General features: G+C 42.0%; 1 protein-coding gene across 3 annotated transcripts in view; it reads left to right on the top strand.

The window, feature by feature from the left end:
* The window catches only part of LOC124997912 (junction plakoglobin-like), an 89,106-nt gene that overhangs the window by 43,442 nt on the left and 21,584 nt on the right, over positions 1 to 24,080 (top strand). For 2 of the 3 annotated variants that reach the window (XM_047571951.1, XM_047571950.1), the window contains exons 2-5: positions 12,351 to 12,405; positions 13,973 to 14,200; positions 22,861 to 23,114; positions 23,217 to 23,455. In XM_047571951.1, coding sequence (XP_047427907.1) covers positions 12,390 to 12,405; positions 13,973 to 14,200; positions 22,861 to 23,114; positions 23,217 to 23,455 — 737 coding nt within the window. In that variant the 5' untranslated portion in view covers positions 12,351 to 12,389. The remainder of the gene's footprint in view (positions 1 to 12,350; positions 12,406 to 13,972; positions 14,201 to 22,860; positions 23,115 to 23,216; positions 23,456 to 24,080) is intronic. The other variant, XM_047571952.1, reaches the window with a different exon arrangement.

Below are 24,080 nucleotides of genomic sequence, written 5' to 3' on the forward strand. Positions count from 1 at the left end.
TGATGGGGATGTTACTCAGCACTATTCCCTAAATGAGAACTCAAAGGAAGCTAGCTCACAATCACAAACCCCAACAGTAACCCTTAAATATTCTGAAAGTGGAAAAGAAAGTTTTCATGTAGAACAATTATGCTTAGCCAGGAAAGATAGTCCAATAAAATATTGAAATAACAACAACTTAACACTACGTATTATTCATAATTCATATGAAAAAAAGCAACAAACCCAGGTCTCTTTTCAGCAGTCTAGCAAGGTTGACAAATAGTCATAGCTCGGAGACATGTATTCCTCAAGCTCTCAGCAGTAATTCCTTCATGAGCTTCTTGACAAATAAATGTGGAACTGAAAAAGAATAAATTATCACTCATTAGCATATTCATAGCATTATTCTTTCTTAGCCAAGTTCAGTTTCACAACCTGAGCCTTTCTATTAAATCCACCCCAACAACACTGCAAGAAAGTTTTATCTTCCGTATTGAATCTTATTCATCTATCGTTAAGGTTCACAGGCTTTAAGGTTGCGATCATTTATATTGTCTGTTTTGTGTTTTTAATTTTAGGAATTGTGTCTTTAATAAGGTTAGCATTTATAGTACGTCATAGCACACAAACACTATAGTTTTGTTTCATAGCTTGACACAATATCTATGCTTGTCCTGCTAGAGCGATACCAATTGAATTTATTATTGAAATTAAAGGAGCACCACCATTCTACTAAAAATAACTTCATCCAAGCACACAAGTTAGTCTTGGAGTTCCCCAGGGCTCTGTGCTAGGGCCTATGTACTCTTTGCCTTATACATGCATCTTGTAGGCGGTTTTGTTCAGAAACACTGCATGTACTGTCATTGCTATGCAGATGGCGCCTAGCTATATGTAACCATGTAACTAGATGAAATGAATCTGTCTTTCTTCACACGCAAGTGAAGCGGGAATAACTTAGTTTTCTAATTCCGATTTCACACAGAACTCAAGAATTGCATTTGGTCCTAAACACCCCAGAAACATGCAATCTAGTGAAAAACTAGTCTATGTATTTGTTACTTCCAGGCTGGATTATAATAATTCATTTTCTAAAAAGCCCCGAGCTGATTCCAAACTAGTGCGATTACAGCAGTTGTAAGAGGGCTTAAATTTCTCCAGTATTATCATCTCTTCACTTGCCCCCTGTAAAATCCAGACTGTTAAATGGACTCTTCTGATAGAACATATAGTCATACGTCAAGCTCTTTTAATTTAAATTGCTTTTGTTTTTGTTTAGTTTTTTAGTAAAGACCTTATAAGCACACTTTGAATGCTGGACAATGGGTTCCCTTTACATGCTCGAGGCTTCTTCCTGTTCCAAACATTTAAATTTCATCAGCAGATATCAAACTGTGTGTTGTATTCAAATGTGAGAGAAATATTTTAAAATGGCAATATTCATCAAAAGGCTTGTCTAGTAGTGGCTTTGATTCCTGATGTTAAAACTTGAAACATTTGCAGAATTTATATCAAATAGGCAAACTATTTAATGAAGAAGTAGATTTAACCTCAAATTTCGTATCGCACTGTTGCCAGTTATATACTATATATATATTTTTTTCATCTGTAAAAAGAAGATTGATGGTGTACCACTCTCACTCAGCAATTCATTCCTGACCGGTTACTTTCAGACTGAATCAGTCCTAGCTAGGTCACATAAATATTTCCACAGTGAATGATGAATCAGAGAAAGCAGGAGAGAGTATATATTGCTGAGTTGCAAAAAGAAACATTAAAGTGTGTTTCACCTAAAGGGGAAATTACTTACTTTTGAATTTTTACCACTTTCAGATATTATCAACAACTTTTCCCATTTTGACGGAGAAAGAACCGTAATTTCTAATCTGTATTATTTGTCGTACTTTTAAAACCTGATAGTAAGAATGGTGATTACCTCTGTAATTGGGGTATTTAGTGTGACACATGGTTTCTTGGTAATTTGTTCAAAAGACTGAGAGATTTAATGTTAAATGCAAACTGATCACTGGGCTGGATGACCTTTCACGCAGGTGCTGATTTAAAATGATTTTAATCAGGTATTAAATAGCAGAAAAAAATCAAAGTTTATACTGATGAACCAAAACCATACCACCCCTCCACATTTGAAGTCTGACTCACTGGATGCGAGCTGCATATTTTGCACCCAACCCAACACATGTACGCTATCTGCTTGTTATTTTCTACCTTCCGCCGAACAACAACCACATAGAATTACACAAATTACACTTAAAATGCCAATTGAATCATTGAAAAGCTCTACAAACAACATGTTTACAGCAGGAAAATGATCGCATTCTTGCCCACCAGTCTTTTTGTCTGAATTGAGCAGAAAATTGTGGGTATAAGAAGTCCCAGACTCTGATTTCTGAGTTAATCCATTTTTTTTCCCTGACATAGCCATCATTAGTTGGGAGCTGATTTGCCATGTCGTTTTACTCTGCCAGCAGCATACAGTTACACCGACTTCACCAATGTAGCGATTGGTTCCACTTACAACAAGCCTTTGTGATATCGGTTTAATGCATTTCCGCAAGAGCCACATACAGCCATCAAATTGTCTGTGATATTGATGAGTCCAGTGGACTGCTACAGAGCTAGAGTGTTGGAAGGCTCCACCTCCAGGGCGCCAATTATCACAATTATGTTTGTCTTTCTCTTCACTAAAACTCATTTCGAGTAGTTGACATAGTGTACATCTTTTATGTTATGCTAATTTTAACGACCATGCTTGGCTCTCCCTGTGCAAATGTCCCACCAGAACAAGCCAGAGCCTTTTGCCCTACTGCAGAATGGTAATGGGTGCAGTCAGACCACTCTCCAGTGCTTATACAGATGGTTGTTTGAGACTAGTACATTGTCTATGGAAACTGATTAATATACAAAATATAGACACTAGAAAAAAATAAAAATGGTGGCGAAAATTTTGGGAGACAACCGATGGAGGAAGTATAATTTGGTTGGAATAAAATGCACGAGAAAAGCTACAGAGTTGCAAAGATGTCAAAACATTTTTATTAAAAAAAAAACTATCACGCATACAGTATACAGTAAACCCTTTCCGTTTGTCTTACTGTCTCCTCAGTAGAAGGAAAACTAGTTTTTAAAAAATGTGACTGTCTACCTCTCGGCTGCTCGCGGCACATGCAAGTGTTCCTGAGTGTGTACGTGTGTGTTTTCCCTACCAGGTGTGTAATTGGATAGCCGTCAGTGGGAGTTACAATGTCATCAGATGCACTGCAGTAGGTTTGGCAGCTTGCACACACACAACCCTTTCACTGTTGCACATAAATGCACACTGGAAACTGAAATACAGTAATAGGGATGACTGTGTGTGTCTGTGCGTGTGCTTATTTGTGTGTATTTGTATTTCCGAGACCAACTGTCATTTGACTGTCAAGCCTGTGCAGATGACTCACACAAACGGAGACACAAACAAACAATAGGTGTAGTGGGTCGTCGCGGTGCAGCTGACAAGGTCAATGACAAGTGACAAGTCAAATCTCTCCCACTGTCTGCTTTTCTCTCCTCATCCTTCTCTCTCTGTTGGATTCCCTCCTGGCTGATAAAATCGGACACTGCTGAATGTGTGTGCACACTCCACTGTGGGTTCTCTAGAGGCAGGAGAACATTGAGGTATTTTGACCTTGAAGAAAACAAACATAAAAACGGGAGGACAAAGAGACCTTGTCAGCTTCTGGCTATATTAAACAGTCCTCGTCTGATTGGGAACATAAATCTTCTGACACAAGTTGAGAAAATGTTTATTTTAGAATCCATGTCCCCTGTTAGCGGAAATCGGGTACAGGAAGGTGCATGAGTGATAGTTTTTCCTGAGGAAAATATAAAATTTGTGGTGTGGCACACACATATAAAAACAGTTTAGGAATAAGTAGAATAAAAAAAAAAAGAAACATGAAAAAACACCCCAATGTTTTGCACTGGCCTCCAAATTCCCTAGATCCCAAACTGGAACAAGTATGATCCAATGAGTCCCCTCGGCTCAATCCATAGGAGCCAAAGGCCCCCTCTAGCAACATATCTGTTGCCAGACACCACAGGTGATTGAATAATGATTGTGATGAATCAGAACTGTTTTAGAGTCACAAGAGACACACTACCACCTACACAGTATTAGAAAGGTGGTCGTAATGTTATGCCTTATCGGTGTGTTTAATATGCCTCAGGTTGTAGCTGTGTAATGAAAGACCATGTTATTTAGGAAATGCCACTCATGGGGACAGTATCAGCTAAAATAATATAGGTCGTAGGGAAGAAACCCCATGGAAGTGGTTAAACCTTTGTTCTTTAGGAAACCCTCAGGATCTTGGCCTTCTTTGCAGTTGCCTGGTTGGGGCGTTGGAAAAGTATTGGCGTATTGAATCAGGAAATAAACAATGAATTAATTGAATTTTATTATTAAAGCAAGTCTCGTTAGTTTATTTCCATCTGACTTGGAATGTCTATTACAGTATCCCAAAGAAAAAAAAAGTAATAATTCAAACCAATCATTCGGTACGGTGATGACAACTTATTCATAGACTTGTGGAAATTAAGTCTTGTTTTGAGATGGACTGTTTACAGCTGCCCAGATTTGCTTATCACTGCAGTTGTTTTTGAAAGGAGTCTGATTATCAGTCAGAATTTAAATCAGCTGAAAGACGGGAGTACAAGATTTGGGCAAATAAATAGCAAACACAGATGGCTGCGGATGATTGTTTTCTGTGTGGAAAAGACAGGAATTTTGGAAAATGGGAAGTTTGCTTGATTGATCCAAAAGGCATTTAGGACGGCAACTGGACTTTTAGAGTTTCGTGAAGATGTTTCACCGCTCATCGGAGTAGCCTCTTCAGTTGTAAGAGACTGGTGGGAAGTTTGGATTACCATGAGCTGGATGACTGAGAATCTTCACAGACATTTTGCTTGATTGCTTGATTGTTTTTTATAACACTGCCTGAGTCATTGCATCAGTCTGAAGATACATTTGAAATCCAGGAATAGCTTGGTACTGTAGCAAGGAATTAGAACTCCTTAGGTTTTGTGAGGTAGAGATGTTGGTTTGTGTTGGTAGAGATATTCTGCTGTTCCTTCTTCAACCATTCACCTCATTCGTAGGAAGGAGCTACCCACTTGAAAGGTGTGAGTTGAGGCATCTTCCTTCTATTGATGTGTGGACTGCAATTATACCAAGATTTAGACCAAGAACGTGAAGAGATTTCAACTGGTCTAGAAAGGTTTGGTGACTCATGACTCTTGGGAAAAGCTAGAGGACATAGCCAGGAGGAAGGCCTTACTCCAGAGGTCATGGTCTGAAAGAAAGACATAGCCTGGATTACGTGGACTGAAAGAAGGATTTTCTCTAGAGGATGTAACCTTGAAGAAGGCCTTACTCCGAAAGAAAACCTGGGAGAAGTCCTTTCTCTGGAGGACTTACCCTGGAAAAAGGCCTTACTCTGGAGGACGTAGCCTGGAAGAAGGCCTTACTATGGAGGATGTAGTCTGGTAGAAAGCCTTGCTCCAGAGGACGTAGCCCTGAAAAAAGCTTTACTCTGAAGGACATAACCTGGGAAAAGTCCTTACTCCGGAGGAAATAGCCCAGAAAAAGGCCTTACTCTGGAGGACGTAGCCCTGAAAAAGGGCCTTGCTCTGGAGGTCATAGCCCTGAAAAAGGGCCTTGCTCTGGAGGACACAGCCCGGGACAAGGCCTTTCTCTGAACTCTGAACAACGCTTATTAGCCGACTGACGTAGATCTGAAGGTGGCAACAGGTTCTGTTCAAAGGCTGCCAGTAAATTTGACTAACTGACAAAAACAAAAGGTCTTTGGATCAAATAGATCCTTGGTGGAGCTAATCCTGCATCTTAAATTTCATGATTTCAGACTAAACTTAACTTGACCTAACATTAAGTGCATAGTGATGGATACCTTTCAGTGGAATTGTTTGCCCAAGCAACATTTGTATTGGCTATTTCATGCACATAATTTATTGTTATGCCAATAATGAATCACATTTTGTAAATGGGGGTTTTAAAGCTAAATATGATAGAGAGAAACTATTTGATAGAGGTAGTTCGCTCTCTCTCACACTCTGTGCTGTTTATATTCGGAAAGAAGTGTCCCCATAATGAACTGAAAGATATAGTGGTCTGGACATTGTCAGCTGGCTGCGCTGTGTGTGCAAGTGAATTTTTGTGTGTGTCAAATGAAGTGCAAACAGCGTCTGGTTGCTTGCCATTGTAAATGTTGCAGTTATAAAAGCAATTTGCCAAGTAGATGCAGGACGACAGGAAGAGAATGGTAAACCGTTGAGAGGAAGAGTGTAGCATAATAGGAATGCAGGAAGTCGAAATGAAGTGAAATTAAAAACAAAAAAAAAAAAACAGATGTATTACAGATGTACAGTGTATACCATCAGTCATGTTTTTTTTTCTTAACTTAAGCGAACTTGTTACAACTCATCGTTTCCCTTCAAACTCTATAAACGAAGTGGACAGTGCAAAACTAGACTGAGCCATAGTGTGGGAATAGCAAAAATTAGCAGAAATGGTTGTAATATACCAGAAGTGTGCTACCTAAATCGACTTTGAAATTGAAAGAAAAGCAAAGGGAGACGCCAAAACTGGCTCTGTCCAACATCGGGATCCTGACCTAGAACTGGGGCTAATCATCGACTCTATTTTCTTGTATGTGGTCCAACGACAACCATAACCCCAACAGTGCATTGACAATAATCCACAACCTCCCGCTGCCCTCTTGGTGCCACCTTCTATCTACCCTATGATAGACTTTGCCTCACTACCTTTTAAACGGCACCTGGCTCCGTCCCAGTTCGATGCACTTTCTCATTTAGCAAAGTACATTTAATGAGATACGATCCTTCGATCCGGACAGAATATGTCTGACTGACCTGTGTTAACCAGACTCTTCATTGACATTCATTCACAGTTTGTTCACGTATGCAGAATCTTTAACAGCTGGACAAAGAGATGGATTTAAAAGTGAAATTCTGTTTGGTTTGTTCTGCATTCGGAGAATAATTTGACAACTTCCAACATGTGAACATGGTAAGAAACGCTTCTTAATGGTGCTTCTGAGTCCATTAGGATTCTTCCCACATGTGCTTAGCCTAATTGAACAGGAGTGTAGGAGGAAAAGTGAATCTGTCTGTCTCCGTATGTGTGACAAGTGTTTTTTTTTTTCCTGTGTCTTTCAGAAAGCTTTTCAGCATTTGTAAAAAGGAAAAAAAATGCAGGAGACATTTGGTATGTTAAGGCAGGAGACATTTTCTTGCACACATGCACACATCGAAAAAACGCACGACCACACAAGCTTACGCGTGCACGCGAATGTAACGTATGAAGACACACCAAGAGAGCACATGCACACTCTGACACGCACACATTACATGCCTGTTATCGGAGCAGAGCAAGGTGCCATTTAAGCTGTCAAGATGTCACTCACAATGGCCAGTCCATTATTTCTGCCCGCAGCCTAGTGTAAAAGTGCCCCTGCATTTCCATCCTCTTCTTATATGTGGATTTCTAATGTAACTTAAAGGCCATATGTCTGTTGAGGCCTGCATTCATGAAAATGTTCACATTCCAGTACCGGTACCTAGAAAAAGCTTTAATTTTTCCAATTTTAACACCATGGTTGTAACAATTTACTGAATTAAAAGAGAAAGAAAATGATTATGTATTCTGCCGGTACACAGACATTTAAGCAAGTGGAGCCTAAGCACAGTGTTTTACGGTGTGCAATTTACAGTCTGTTTCAACTGTCTGTTACTCTTTTTGCAAATTTAACTGCGTTATGCTAGCTGGTGGCCTCAACAGAAAATATTGTTAAGTACATTATTAAATCAAACAGCTTCTTGACAAAATGCACTCAAACATGGTCCTTTCAGTAAATGTACAAAAAAAATAATAATAATCATTTGACAATGTGGCACAGCCTTATATAATTGATTATAAAAAAAGATTATTTATACTTTTTGCTTTTTAATTAATTTAATTTCTTCTCTTTTTATATGATTTTCTAAAGAAAGCTGCCAGTAGTGGTTGCATGGACCAGGGTCAGAGGCGTGCTCTTAATTCTGCTCGATATTTTATGGCATAACAATACGATAACAAATGAATACACTTTGGATTGTTGCTCAGATGATGGTAGCAAGTAAAGACTACCTTTTGAAGACGAAACGCCAGAAGCAAACAGATACATTCAAAAAAGGGAAAGAAAGAGAAGGTCGGAGAAGAGGGCAATGGAAGCACAAGGCAGATCAGCGCATTATGTGTAAAAGTACATTGGGTACAGATGGATAACTGTAAGTAATGGACACTTGGAAGGTTGATGAGGCCAAGACCACAGATAGGAAACATACAGCTCCGCAGATCTCTTTATGGACTCCGTTTGCCTTCCAGCATGATAATGCACCACGTCAAACTGTTTTTATGAGCGTAACAGTGAGTTCATGGAATCCCGTCACCTATAGATCTGAGGAGAACATCTTTGGGATATGGGAACAAAAATGATGATATATCCCATTATAACACAGCCCCGTGTCTTATGATGCACGCTGAGTGCTTTCCCTGCACGAATAGGGAGGATTGCACAACAGCGTATCAAATGGGAGACCACGCGAAGCAAGGAACAAAAAAAAAAAAAAAAAAAAAGGCCATGGTTGAGTTGTTCTTTTTGTATACCTCGGTGTAATTCTTGGTCTCAGCGCCGAGCCTCTCCGTATCCATTGTTTTGAAATACAGGAGAGACCGAGAAGTGAGGGAAGGGAGTTGCTATGGGAACCATGGGGCTAAAAACTGGGACTGGAAGTGCCTTGACGATTACCTGTGCACACCTAGCTACCACCATGGTTTGGTCATATGTGGTTAGTCTTAAGAGAGTGAACGGAGACCTAACCCACTATCAATACACTGTCGCTAAGTGGCTATCGAGTGTTTCAAAATAAGAGGGAAATTTTACAGTTTTAGATTGTGAAAAATAACACTATTTTGACTGCAGCGAACCAACAAGAGACAAGTAAACCAGTCTGTGTCTCAGTTCATGAATAAGGCATTATTTTGTTTTACCGCTACAGGGGGAATGAGATAGCTTTTACAGCAGAGTGCAGACACTGGCGTACATATTACCACACAAACACACACACACACACACACACACACACACACACACACACACACACACACACACACACACAAATACATGCACAACCCCAAACCCCGGGTCCGGCTGACAGGATAGTTTTATTCTCCCTTGGCTCTGCCTGTAACTCCTATCTTTCTTCTCTTCATCGTCAGCTCACCTTTCCTCACACTTGCCCCGCTCACATTTTCCATTTACTCAAATGTCCTCTTGCTTTGGGGTGCTTAAATGCTGCTCGGGGAGCGTTCCAAGTCCCGGTGACAGAACTTTCCGTGACATTCCGACTCCACATTTATCCTACAGAGCCCGCATGGTTTTTAATTAGGCAGGGACTCCAACAAACATATGGAGACGCAGAGCAATTTACACCGCACTGACAGTCCGCTCGGGAGGCCAAACAGTTCGCCATCACGCAGGGCTGGCTGTTCACAATGAGGAGACACAATGAGGAGGATGCTCCAAAAAGCTTTTGTGAAAGAGGGGAGGATGGAAAACACTCGCTGTTGCAGGGAGACCGAGGGTTGTGCTCTTGTTAAACATATGCAGCATTTTTAAGAAATGACATATTCTAATGCAGAAACAGAGGAAATGTTATTTGGTTCATTTAAAATTTTAAGAAATTAGCCCGTTCACGAGAACTTGGGAGTGACACGCCGCCTGCAGCACATTAACATCCTGTTAAGCAGATTACATTTACAAATTAACTGAGCCAAGTGTTCGAGTTTCACTTCTGTTTGGGGTTGTGTGTCCTGACCGGTCCTTTGGGCCTGTGCATGTGTTCAGACGGACTGGCAGCTTGTCAGCACAACACTGCATGCAGACAGGAGTAGCCATATCCTGAGAGCGATGTGCTTCCCGGGAAATTGACACCTGTCGCGATGCGGTGGCTTTGCTGGTAAGGTTACTGTAGCAACTGGAAACGAAGGACATGCATTTGCATCGGTGGCTGAGCTCAACCTCTTAAACTTTCAAGCTTGCCTGATTTGACGAAGCTGGACATGAAGACAGTCCCAACATTTACATTTCACACGTTACATGCTGCAAGGATTTTTGCACTTGTTGCTGTGCTATAATGTCGCTCCTTCTGATTGTTAGCCTACACGTTGTTATTAGATCTTTGAGTGGCAGATTGATGCTTTCATGGGGTCATTAGAGCATGCAGGGGTCATGCAACAGATCGAGACAGTTAAAGATCTATAGGGTGATTTTCAGTAGTTCTACTAAATAGACCAATGTTATTTCATAGTGAGAAGTGCTGCATTTGTTCTTCCTTTCACTGCTATTGCTGTACATAATCACATTCTCAATCAGGTGTAGAAATGTTAATTTTGGAATCCATGTCCCCTCCTTGTGGCACTTCAGGAACCCTCAGACGGCCCATGTCCATTTTCTGATGAGTCAGAACTCTTTTGGAGGCATGTCATGTTGTGGCCCTTGATCTGGATTGAAACTGGCTTGATTGCCCCTTTTTGCAATGTCTTAAGAAAATAAAATAAATAAATAATAATAAAAAAAACATCCATTAGCTTTGTAACAGAACAATGAGACAAATTAGCCAAAGAGGTTTGGCATGAGTTGGACAAGTTCAGAGTCAATGAGTGAGTGTGCAGCAGAGAACACTTTTGCAATTTTTGCTTTGTCCACATTTTCTTTTAACTCACTGGAAAAGGAGTTAACATCTCTTATGGATTATATAAGCTAACGACGATAATTTAAAATTTTTAACTGAACTTAATGAAAACATGGCTTTAAATCACAAGTCACATCAGTCTATATTGGAGAAACCGTGGAAAAAAGTGAGATAAAACTGGTTCAGAAACTTTTTTTTTTCGCCTGCCATCGGTGGATATTGTATGATGGGCCATCGATAGAGCTGCAGTGCTTATCATTGTTAATGATTAGCTTGCTTCCTGCTGCCTGCCTCTATCGATTAACCAGCACAACCATCAGACAAGAGAGGTGGTCGATGTTAATTTAATCAGCAAGGAGGCACACAATGAAAACCCCCTACGTTGAATTTTTGTGCCATATTAGTACCGTTTAGGGAAACGACCAGCAGTCCCCCATGTCCAGAAAGTTTGTTCTAATTGAATGTCAATTGATTTTATGGGGCCTGATGTGAAGGTCCACTATGATCAACGGATCTGAGGATAGTTTCCCATTGACCAAGCAAGCACCAACACACACACACACACACACACACACACACAGGGCATTAAATACTAAAATGTTGCATCTAAAGGCATAATTCTGCATCATTTTACACAAATCTTGATCTACTATATGTTGAGTCAATATAAGGTGTCGCTTCACCACATTCCACTGACGACTGTGCTGTACTTTGGTGTAAAATCACCTGAGGTACACTCACATAAACACGTTTCATCTTCCACTGAACTTTAGTGTGAATTCCCATGGGGCAGTGGAGCCCGTGAAGGGGCTCTTGGCAGGGAAGATGAGAGATGCTTTGACCTTTCACCAGCCGTGGCATCTGGGAGTTAGATAAGCATGCTTTCTAGAGTTTTATGTGCGCGTCGGGCAGTGTTTGGGTTTAAAGGAAAACATTATTCCTTTTCACAACAGTGGTAACGGCTATGATTTTTAATCTTTACGACTTGCACGCAGTATTGCACACCGTCCGAGATTGTTATGGATGTTACACCGGGCTACTGTGAGAGGTTTAGTGCTCAAAAGGGACATTTTGGAATAATAGATCCCAGAGATACTTCATCAGTTTGAGATCCAGGGAATTTGAAGGCCAGGTCAACCTCTGAGTTGTCCCCATTTGTGTAGGTGTGTCAGGCTGTATCATTCTGGGCATGGCTAGATATTGCCATCGAGGAGGGTCATAGCTATGGGGTGGGGGTGCCTGGTCTCGTCTAGGTTGGTGGTATATGTCTAAGCAACATCAAATGCCTGGTCCAAACGTTTCCAAGCTGGACTTGAATTGCATTGTCACCGAACGGGCAACTTTTCCTGCCAGTTTTCCTGCCATCTTAATTTTGTTGCAGTAGATGTACAGTATATACAGTATATATATACAGTAAAATCCTTTTAGGTCGTAACATAGTTTGTGGATTATGGGCAAGCCCAGTCCTCCGGAAGAAGATCGACTTAAATCTCTTTTGCAGTCCTGTTAATGGACCTAATGCGCTCTCTCTTTCTCTGCAGGTCAGAGGTCAGTGAAGGCTGTGGTACCAGTGGACAGAGATGATGTCCATGCAAAGTAAGTGTCACTGCAGCAGCCAGCTCTGACTTTCGACATTTAAACTACATAGACACTCAACACCGTGTTGTTTTGCATTTGCAAATAAATACGCTTCATTTTCACACATAACAGAATTCACCAGGTGCAAGACAACAAGTACATATTTCGAAAGAAAACACTGTATTCTGAATTACCTAAACACTTACCAGCGGCACACTGCTGCACTCAATCAAAAACATCTTCAGCATCTTCTTCATTGGCTCCCTCATCATACTGGTTCTCTGCGTAGAGAAATCTACCGGGAGAAATTGTTCAAGTCAAGAAGAATAAGTGCAGAAACGGAAATCTACTGTCGGAACAAAAACCTTTTTCAAAAACAGACTCTGCAACAAATCATGCATATCACATTTTGCGAAGATGTTGGTTTAATCAGTAATGGATGAGTAGTTTCAGTTTGTGCCTCTTAATGTTTAGATCAGGGTTAATCACAAATAACTAATGATGTGAGCAGTATTCATCAATTTGCGCTTTACTACGAACTTATGAACTTGCATTTGTTTTGGTAAATGATAATTATCTTCCACATAGTCTTGGATTATTAGTTACTACAGATGTACTAACATGTCTTGACACTAGCACTAGTCGAAAAATATACCTTCTACAGAGAAGCTAAGAAGCATCATCAGTGATGTATCCTGAGGTCATTCGTGTGTTACCCGTGTTGCGATGTCCGACACCCTCTCCCAGGCAGGGTTGATCAGGCCCCCCAGCTTGCGTCCTCGTAGTATTTGACCATGGGTCCTGCCAGCTGGAGCCTTTTTCAGCTCCCTCTGTTCCAGCCCTGATTGCACTTGACCCTTCTCCTCTTTACTCTTCTAGAATTACCCGGTACTTTGACAGCTTACTTCCAAAAGCCTCCTCCATTCGATATTCCCAGGGCACAGTCAGTCAGTTTTGTCATGATGAGTTGTCTTGAAGCCTCAGACAAGATAATGATGTCTGGTTACTTGTTTCTGCGATGTGTGGCGGAGACTTCAGTTGCCTGCCCAAGTCGACCATCGTGGAGAGTAGTCTTGGTGTAGCCCTGCGCAGACGTTTGGGCTGCTCAGCCGCACTGACGAAGGGGATCTGCTTCTTGGTGCGATATTGGGGCTGGTTGTTCATTAAGGCTTAGGAGACACTCTCGGCTGCTGCCTGTAGCACCTGGTCATGATGCCTTCGACAGCAATCCTGCTCTAGGGCTAGTAGTAGTGGCAGCAGTAGTAGTGGCAGTGGTTGCCTAACAAGTTGCGGCAGTATCAGCAGTAATCTTTGTTGATGTGGTAGTGGTAGCAGTTGTAGGAGTCATTAGGGGAGCCTACCTATGTTCCCCGGATCCCTAACCCTGTCCCTAACCCTAACCCTAACCCTAACCCTTTTTTAACATAGCGATGATCCCGTCATTAGTCATGGTGCAAGTAGAACAACTAGCAGTATCGACAGTTGTGCAAATAATGGTACAACGGTATTATTACAAGTATTTGTTACTAGCAGCAGTATTAGTAGTCATGGTATCTAAGGCTAATTGGTACCTTGTTTCCTGCAGTGAGTGAGGCAGACAGCGTGGTGAAGGTGGCAGAGTGGCAGCAGACCTACTATGCCTCAGACTCTGGGATCCAGTCAGGAGCCACCACAGTGCGGGACGACGAATCTAGCACAGAGTACAGCGGCGGCAAGAAGTACACGGGCAGCACTACAACCAGCTCCGCTCCCGCGACAGCCACGGCGGGGGGAGGCGGAGACACGGCAGCCGGAGGCCTAGAGAGCCCCACAGGTGAGACCCGAAAATGATTAGACTTGAGAAACTCATTTCTGGCTTCTTTAGATTATTCATGTCTTGCTCCTTTGTTGCTCTTGCTAACACCGGCTTACATCACCTCATTCTTTGTCTCTCACTGTATTCATCAAATGTGCAGCCGTCATTGTTGTGCATATTTTTCTGTATCTGTGACTCTTGTTTTTTTTTTTTTTTTCTTAAATAGATGAAATGATGCAACATGATGCAATGAATTGGACTGTCTGACAAACAGTATTTTCCCAATGCCACATCGTGGTTTTTGATTAAACTGTCTTTGTCATTTCATTAACACAAAGCCTTAGAATGTGGTAAAATAGTGAAACTGTAAGAGATTACGGCAGTAAAGATTGTGGTGAGTATCCACAGCTATCAGAGCTGTTCATCTGTCTTCGCTATGAAATCAGCTTCCCCGGTGCGAGATAATCCATCAGAGTGTACATGAAGGAACTTTGTGTTTTATCCTCATTTCACTCTGTCATGCTCTGCTTCCCACCAATCATCTGACACCCAACGGAAGAAATAAAAGACTCCTCCAGGATCTTCTCCCTCGCAAACATGTTGCCTTACAAACTTTCCTGTCACAACTGGCTGTTAGTCGAGCCTGCGGGCCATTTCAAGCTCAGTTTAACAATGCAGTGCTTTTACTTAGAAAATGGTGCAATTTTTTACAATGCATGCGTTGTAAAATATCATCTAAGTGCAGAAATAAATGAATAAACTATAAAACTTACCTAAAAGCTTTAAATGAAGGTGGTCCAAAGTCCCACAGCAGGAAAAATATGTGCCCTGCTCAGAATTTGTGCATTAAAGCTTGCACAGTTCATTTCTCAGGAGTTTCATCCCGAGGTCAAGTTTATGTCCACAGCATTTGTTTGGAAATGGGCAGCACTTCACTTTCCACCGATTGTGAACCGGCTCTGTGTAGTAGCAGCTACAGACTAGTGTTAAAGCTGACTGGAGTCGACAGTCTCACAAAGATGAACCTAGTTTTCTGGTGAGTTTTTTTTTTTACAAAAAAAAAAAAAAAAAAAAAAAAAAGAATCCATAACCACCAAGTGGTGTACTGGTTGGCCCAGGTGCTCCACGTGCTCCAGCTTCCTCCCTCAGGCCAAAGATATGCTGTTAATTGGCGATTGTAAATTGGCTGTATGTGTGCATTTCGAATGGTTATTTGTCTCTCTGCCTTTTGACAGACTAGCTGTACCCCGTCTCTTCCCCCATCCTAGCTGCAATGATCCCCACTCCCTGTCTTATCTTGTAAAACGAGTTGTTATAGATAACGGATCCAAGCACCTCTTGCTGAATGCAGATGATGGTGACTGCTGTACTCTTGTTTTTCATGACACAAAGTACCAGTGTGTAGGATTCAGTGTCAACTCTCAACCCTCAGTTTTCAAGAGGCCAGGTGAGGTCATTTCAATTCTACTCTGGAAACAAGTGGCACACAGTGGCAGCCTCCATGGATGAGGAAAATGCAGCTGGTAGACGAGACGAAAATGAAGAGAATAGATCACATTACGCTACTGTTAGCATCAGTACGAATGCGTTTTACGACTGATTCCTTTGGCTGACAGCACTTGAGAGCTGCGCACACTCTCAGATATCGCAACCTGCCGGCTGTTCCGTTGTCCCCTCAACTCCTGATTAGCTCAGACTCACCAGAATCTTATTTCATCTATTGCCTCGCCTGAGTAGGCTAATTTCAACTAATCGCTTTTGTTTTACTAGAGTTTTTTTCATTATGTCAGGGCTGCAGTGTATTCAGGCATCTAATTTCTGAGTGGTTGGTCCCAAAATTCCGTGCCAAAATGAGCATGTTTATTACATCAGTTGTGTGTATTGTGATATTAGTGGGGAGGGAATGTAGCTGTCGCTGAAATACTTGTTTAATGCTATAGACTGAGGGCTTATGTCACAGTGTGAGTCACTTACTGCTCTTATGTTCACTCTTGTCTTGTCAAAGTGCTTAAATAAACTGAAGGTTTAACTCGCTCACTTGATTCAGAGTAACAAGCAGAAGAAGAAAATGAACTTATCGACCTCCTTAATCGACTTCTACACATCAATAGGTTTCCCTTGAGGGCTAAGGATTAGGGTCCTTTAAAGCCAACACATATCAATGAAACTGATCCGTATCATGAATCATGTAATAGTTGGCTATAGCTTAGTTAATAATAAGGAGAATTGTTCCTAATATCATTCCTTTGGATTCATGGGACCTAGATTTAGTAAATGTATCTGACTTTTAGTTCTGGCTGTTTTAGTTTGGGATCAATCAGTCAGGCTTTGCCGCGACGGTTAGGCACAAGTCTGCTTGATGTGTTTCTCTCGAGGGCGTCATTGATGCGCATGACCCATGAGTGAACAGGCGATGTGAAATGAGATCAAATAATAGGTGTCAATGCAACTGAAATGATAAAATTACTCAATGAGCCAAATATTCTATTTCAAAAGGAAAATTGTTTTGGATAATGGCAATGTGCTTCTGCAGGATTTGACTGAGGATTTTCTTCTTTACGTGACACAAGATCTGCATTCAGGTTTTGTTTTTATTAGTTTCTAGGTCATTTCCCTTTTTTCTAGTGCTCTTTGTGTGCAGTTACCTTTTCACTACACTAGAGTGACTGCTCACACTATTACAATTACATAGTTGAATCATTTCCATCATCCTTAACAGAATTAAACAACCCTCCTTCAACCTTGCATATGTACAACCAGGGATGAGCATTGATAACCAGTTCTCTTAAAACCGGTTCCAACTGGTTCAGTTCATCGATATCATAAGCCTTCACGCTTATCGATTCACCTTATCGCTACTTTTTGTGCTGAATCTGTACATCCCAGTCCAGATGGTGACGGTAATGCACCTAAAAGTTGTTTGCCAACCGCCATAAAACGGGAAAAAAAGAAGAATCTTTACGTCGAAGCATATCGTTCACATCACGTGGTGCCCAAGTGATGACAAGGAAGATGCGATGGCAGAGGCTGAAACAGTCCAAAGTTTGGCTTCACTTCACTAAAAGGGACTGTAACAGTGCAACGCGCAATTTATGCAGCATCGTAATTTCAAGCAAGGGCGGCCGAGACCACCAACGCCTACTTTTTCTAGACCAAAAATTCACAGGAGGAATTGATAAGGGAATCGTTAAAGAATTGGATCAATAAGCAGAATCGATAATTGCATCGGTATCAATAAAATCCTATCGATGCCCATCCCTATGCACAACTCACATGTAACTGCACATGGAAACACAGTAACTCAAGAGTCAGGGGTGGCAAGATATTTGCAACCAGATGTTAGGACCACCACTGCTTCCTCAACAACACCAGCACCCTTGGAAAGAATCTCTTCTTTAGAGTCCTCACAAAGACTCGAGCTGTTTCCTTACCGTTATTTGCATGCTCTCACATATGGATCAGCTGCTTCTGTTATTGTTAAGTCCTACCTCCACCTCAATAGCCACCAACTGTACAGACTTGGTCACTGTAGACATTGCAATTAATGCTGTTCTGAGCTCAGCCTGACCTCATCAGAAAAACGACAATATTCATTAAACCCACCAACAGGACCTTTTTTGGTCGTATAAGGTGGTCACTCAAGATGAAGTGGGGTCCAAAGGGTTTATTAGACCCAAACTGTTATTCTCTCCTAAACCTAACCAAGTATATTAGGTGCCTAAACCCAAAAGGGACTGAAAACTAAAGAAATTATATGCAAAATGACTGCTATGTTTGTCTTCATACCACCTTGCCTGCCTGCCAGTTTCTTCATATTCATGGGTTATTGGAGTTACTGGTGATCAATTCTGTAAGACGTCCAAGCTTGGTGTTTTCTCATGGAGGTGAGGAGGTCAGACAGAAAATATCAATGCTGCACATATTCCATTTACCGAACAGGATCAATCCACCGCTTAAAAATGGAAAACAACTGCTCCATAAGCTTATTTATAATTTAGTTTTCAAAGCAAATATGTGCATGACATATAGACTTTTTTTGTTTTCATTTTAGAATCGAAGAGAGTTCCTCCTCATTGAAATATTAAACATTTAACAGGTCACTACTGCGCTCGATGAGCCACGCTTAAATGCAAATCACATATTCGTTATATCTGGGCATCCAGAAGTCTCATCCAAGGGCTGAATGATCTGTCAAACCAGGGACACAACTGTCAACGTCAGTAAATGTCAAAGTCACTGAGGGGATCAAGAATATAAATGTACTAGACTGTGTCTTTGTCCACGGCGCCAGCAGTTGAGTCAGAATTTCTCGTCGCCCACACGAGGCATTGAGAAATAACATGAAACTCCTGAGCGTGTCTTGCCTGGGAGTAAGTCCTTTGTTCGACGGATTCCAAACGCAGTGTTTTGTTACATGACGTGTAGTTGGTTCAAAAGAAAATAAAAGTATCACCAATAAATTTGCTTTTTGAGGCATTAATCTTTTAAGGGACGGATTGTCTTTCAAGTACTTTCTCTCCTAGTGTATGCCTTACATTAAAATAACACACCGGTGACTTCACCACATTAAGCTTGGTTTATATGCCTGCGACGGACCAACGCGAGTGGCTTGTGCCATTGCAACAGGCCGCTGCAATGATAGGCTTGGGGTCGAAGCATTTTGAACAACAGTTACTGAATTCACTGCAACACACCAAAGAGAGAAGGGGTCTGAGTGGATGGAGTGTGGAAGGCAGATGGAGGATGACATGGACCAGCTGCTTCCGCGGCGGTGCATGCCAGGCAACGGCATATAAAACAGAGCTACGATGAACTTGGGATCTAATTTGGTTTTGGTCCTAGGTTGACCATCCTCTCACAATGTGAATGAAAGGCACTTCAGATCAGTTCAGGCCATCTACAAGTTTGCGTTGATGCAGAGTTGTCCATTGTAAAATCCTTACCACACGGGAGCGTACTGCAGTCCTGGCTCACTATGATCCCTTAGAGAGCATTCAAGGCTTCACCATCCATCCATAACCTGTAAGTGAAAACGTAAGAAACTTAAAGAATTGTGAAATATAAACCTTGACATTAATGAGCGTAAAAGGGACATGGTATTCCAGTTGTATCCTCCCCTTTTCCATTCCTCCTAATCACGTCTACAAACCGGCATATGGTAAACAAGCTGAAGCACTCTTTCTGTCCCCATTTCCATGTGCAGTGTCGCACTCTGCTTTCTGAGAACCAAACAAAATAAATTACGTGTCAACCCCAGGAGATAATCCCTAAGCAAGACATGGTGTGTTAGACTTAATTATCACCTTTTCCTCTTTGTGTGTTTGAAATGACTTTGTCAGTGAGCATGGCGGAAAATTCCAAGCTGGGCTTGATTCTGTAAATAGATGGAAGTTCCATATCCTCATTTTATCGATTGACCTAAACCAAATGATGCCCTTAAATCACCAGATGCCCTCTGAGCTTACTGTTGAAGTCAGGGCAATGTGCAAGGCAAGGAACAAGGCTCATTACACTCCCCTACAGGATAATAGGTTTGTGTTCTCACAAAGATCAGGTTGTCTTGTCTGGACGACCACCCAATGTCCTGTGCAGTGTTTCAGAGTGTGAAATACCATTAGAAATGTTACTGTGAGGCAAAGAGCATCTCCTTTCCTCTCAAACTGAACAACTTCCCATACAAGGTAGAAGACAAAATGGATTGGGTGTTCTGAATTTTGTCCTAAGTCCTGCCGGGATTATCCATGAAAACCGGGGCTTTGCTGTGTCTCTTTTCCCCTCACTGTTCTCTCCAACGGTTATTTTAAACCTAGAGGACACAGTTGAGCTTGGTGTATCCCCGGTCCAGACAGAGGACACCGGTTGCTTCACCCTCTAATCATTGTTTCGCCCCGAGGAAAGGCTTATTCCAAGACATCAATTTCTCTGGTGCTGTCTGAAACTGACTCAGTTCCCATGGTGGCATTGTGACTTTGTTAAAGCCAAACATCTTTTTCTTTGAGACACTGTGAGAAATGCCATGACAATTTCATATATTCTGCTCTCTCGGTTTTGTACCTTTCTGTTGGCACTTGAGCCAACATCATCTTAATGATCAGGTTTTCACCCTGCGTTTTGCCCTGCAGGTAAAAAAGACATTATCATACACTATAGGGAATACATTGGAATTCCCTTGCCGGGCTTAAGTAACATGCCATTTGGACTTAATTTTGAGGCTACTGTTACTCTTCTGACCTCTGTTTGACTAACTTTGAATAGCCACTTCCTGTTAGCAGCTCGTAGGGTTTTGGAGTTGACAGGTGACCGAGACGGGTTGTGCTTCTGTTGAGACAATATGTAGCGTTTGAGAGTATTACCAGCATATTGGCACATATCAATGATGTTGATCAATTCCATCATTCCATCATTGTACAGACTTAATGTTCCTTCCATTGCTTGCAAGGCAACATTCAACCATACAGCGACCGAACATAACGTCATGACTACCTGCCTTAGATGCCTCCAGTTCTTCTGAGGGTGCACTGAGAATGTTGTTGGTGGGGAAATTTGGGTCATATGGGTTGAGGGTAGGGGTCCTCTGTGGATCAGACTTGCTCCAGTGCATCCCACGGTTAGTTGATCAGTTTGGGATCTAGTGAATTTGGAGGCCAGGTCAACACCTTTTGCTGCTTCCATCAAGGAGTGCCATTGCTATGGGGTGGGGGTCTGGGCTAGGTGGGTGGTACAAGGAACATTCACAATAGCATTGCATTGTCGCAAGAGGGTCAGTGCTATTTACTTCTCCTGTCGGTGGTTTTAATGTTACGCCTCATCTGCGTTCATTTGCCCTCCAAGGCTTGGCCTAATAAGGCTGCATTCATAAGTCCGTCACCAACTCTGTGATTATTATGTCATCTATCAAGCAATTATTCCTCCTGAGGTTCGACTACAAAACATCTTTAATGATGATGGCCCCCGAGGCTCAACAAGAAATATCACCCACCGCCCTGTTAGAGCAGATTAAAACTCACCCTCCAGGTTCACCAGCCGCTTATATCTTCTCAGTCAATTTGAGCAATTATTCTGCTCCTTCATCTTGTAGTGTTGAAATACATAATACATACTTAACGTCCTAATTAGGGTAGTGGAAATACTGTTCCGGTCCGGATAGAATTGCAGAGGTTCAGATTTAACCTCATTAAGAGAGCGTTGATTAGTCCACCACTTTGCTTTTGTCTGAAATATCCTTTAAACGGATTGAGCGCTGACTTTCATGCAGACGCTAAAGGTTTAGCTTGCAAAGCTTGCCACTCAGTAAGCATGCTGTTCAGTTTTGGCTTCTAAAACCCACTTTGTCTTTGAACTAATACAGATAAAAGATAAAATAAAACCATTCCATGCCATTTTCTCCCTTGTCTCCAGCTACTGCTACTGTCAGTGTTAAAGAAGTGCTGTAACGGCAGTGGTGTTGTTTCAATATGCACGGCAAGACATAAAAATATTCTTTCACCAACAAGCCTTTGTTAACTTCCTCTCACCACCGTAACACCTAAGCCACCAAGTTTAACTCCCGTTTATCTGCTCAATCAGAATGAAGCAAGCTGTGCTGTAACTGTGTCACCAGCTGCTGAAAACACTCTTTCAGACACTTGTTGCTAGATAGGACGGGTAATTTTTTCCCGAGGCTGAAAGCATTTGCTTTTTTGTTTATCTCAGCTAATGTGACATGCAGTAATGATACATGCATTTTCAAATCAGCATAATTTTGTCACTTCGGTCCTCACAAAATGCGTTGACCGTGGAGTATATTTCCTCTACAGTTATTGGTTTTGGACTTTACATTCAAAGCAACGGCCCTTTTTTACATGCATGTGTCAAGATGGTGAAGAGATTTGCATCGATGTATGAGACAGAACGTCGGTGTGAGGGACAGAATCCAGGGCGTCCTTGGCGATTTAGTTTGTTTTTATCCACAACCAGGATGAGTATCGACAAGAAATCGCCATTCATCCGCCCACGCAGTTTCCACAACAAAAATCAAATCACTTCTTCGTGCGCATACAAAGGATTTTCACCTGGGAGTGTGGCATCAATTCCCACGCAAGACACTTTTGCACAGGTTTTTTTTTTATTTATTTATTTTTTTTATTTTGTGTCACTGAAATACAACCTACAGAAATGAAAAGTAATCAGTGAAAAAGGCAATATAACAGAATAATCAAGGGAATGTTATTTTCTTCTTGCTGTTAGGATGCTGGGGAGTGCTTCATTCTGAGGGGTCATGCAGGTTGGGACAGACATGACATGGCCAGGCGAAGCTACTTTTTCCTTTTCTTGGTTGCCAGGGTGACAGGACCTCTGGTTGTCCACCACATGCTCGTTGGTTTTGACAGTGTGCGTCATGTGATTTTCTTTGCACAGCGTGACCAATTTGTCTGGAATCCTACATGATACCATATTGATAACTTAGATCCAACCAAAAAAATACAATTTCTACCTTGTGTTAAATATCCTTACGGTCATTGGTGCATATATTATGTAGTAGTCTGGCCACTCACGGTTGCAAATTACTGGTAGGCGGAGGTATACAGCTGTAAGGTGGCAATTCCAGCTAGTTTTTATTATTGCCAGTTGGGGGTTTTCTCTTTCTCAGTCTCTGTGTGAGAGTCACTGGTTTTCCATTTCCCATCTCCCTGTGTCAGATTTAGAAGCCCAGTACTCCCTAACCCGGGCTCAGCGGGTCAGGGCCGCCATGTTCCCAGAGACCCTGGTGGAGGGGGAGGCAGCCATGCCTGTCCAGCCGGATCCTTCGCAGCAAAGCAACGTGCAGCGGCTGGCCGAGCCCTCTCAGCTGCTGAAGACGGCCATCGTCCACCTGATAAACTACCAGGATGACGCCGAGCTGGCCACCAGGGCGGTGCCAGAGCTCACCAAACTGCTGGCAGACGAGGATCCGGTACGCCTCGGTGACACTCTGTTACCACTTTTTGTGCTTTCAGGTGCACTTGTTTTGTTTTTGTTTTGTTTTTTATGTACAATTGGTTTCTCTCCTTTCCAGGTCGTGGTGAACAAGGCTGCGTTGATTGTCAACCAGCTGACACGCAAGGAGGCCAGTCGCCGGGTGCTGGTGCAGTCTCCAGCCATGGTTGGCGCCGTGGTGCGTGCCATGACGACAGCGGTCGACATGGAGACAGCCCGTTGCGCCGCCAGCGTGCTCCATAGCCTGTCACACCAGAGAGAGGGACTGCTGGCCATATTCAAGTCTGGAGGGATACCAGCGCTGGTCCGCATGCTAAGGTGAAACCAGTTAGATGACAGAAAACTACATTATCGAGTCAGGTCATTTCTCCTCACCAGACGATGGGCGTTATGTCCACCTATAATGTTCTAGGTCCATTTCATGACAGGAATGAAGGTTCAAGTCTTGTAATCTGAGTTGGAGTCACCGTAGATGAAACAAGTTCCAGCACATCTGCCAAAACCTTGTGCCAGTCATCTGGCCTGTGTGATCCCTGTCAAAGTCCTTCATTTGACTAGATGCAAACAGACTGTTCATGCATCTCTTATTTTAATGTTTGTATGGGTCTTTGTTAATTTAATTTCACTGTAGCTCATCTTAGTGTGATAATATATATTTTTGTCTAGAAGTCAGACATGGACCACGGCCTTCCATTGAAGTGACATTACATTGTATAGGTTCGATGCGGTGACACAGTGAAATTACAAGCCAGTGCAGAGCAATGACGTGACGTACAATGACATGACGTGACAGAAATACAAAACATAACCTGACATTCCATTAAGTGGCGTATGTTTTATGACATTTTAAGATCAGTTTGATTCACTGTGACTTTAAACTCCACGACATAAAATGTCCTGGCATTTGCGATAACTTCCCATAGCGTGAATGGAATGGAATCAT

This window comes from Mugil cephalus, chromosome 20, assembly GCF_022458985.1.
Source record: "Mugil cephalus isolate CIBA_MC_2020 chromosome 20, CIBA_Mcephalus_1.1, whole genome shotgun sequence".
NCBI classification, from domain to species: Eukaryota; Metazoa; Chordata; class Actinopteri; order Mugiliformes; family Mugilidae; genus Mugil; species Mugil cephalus.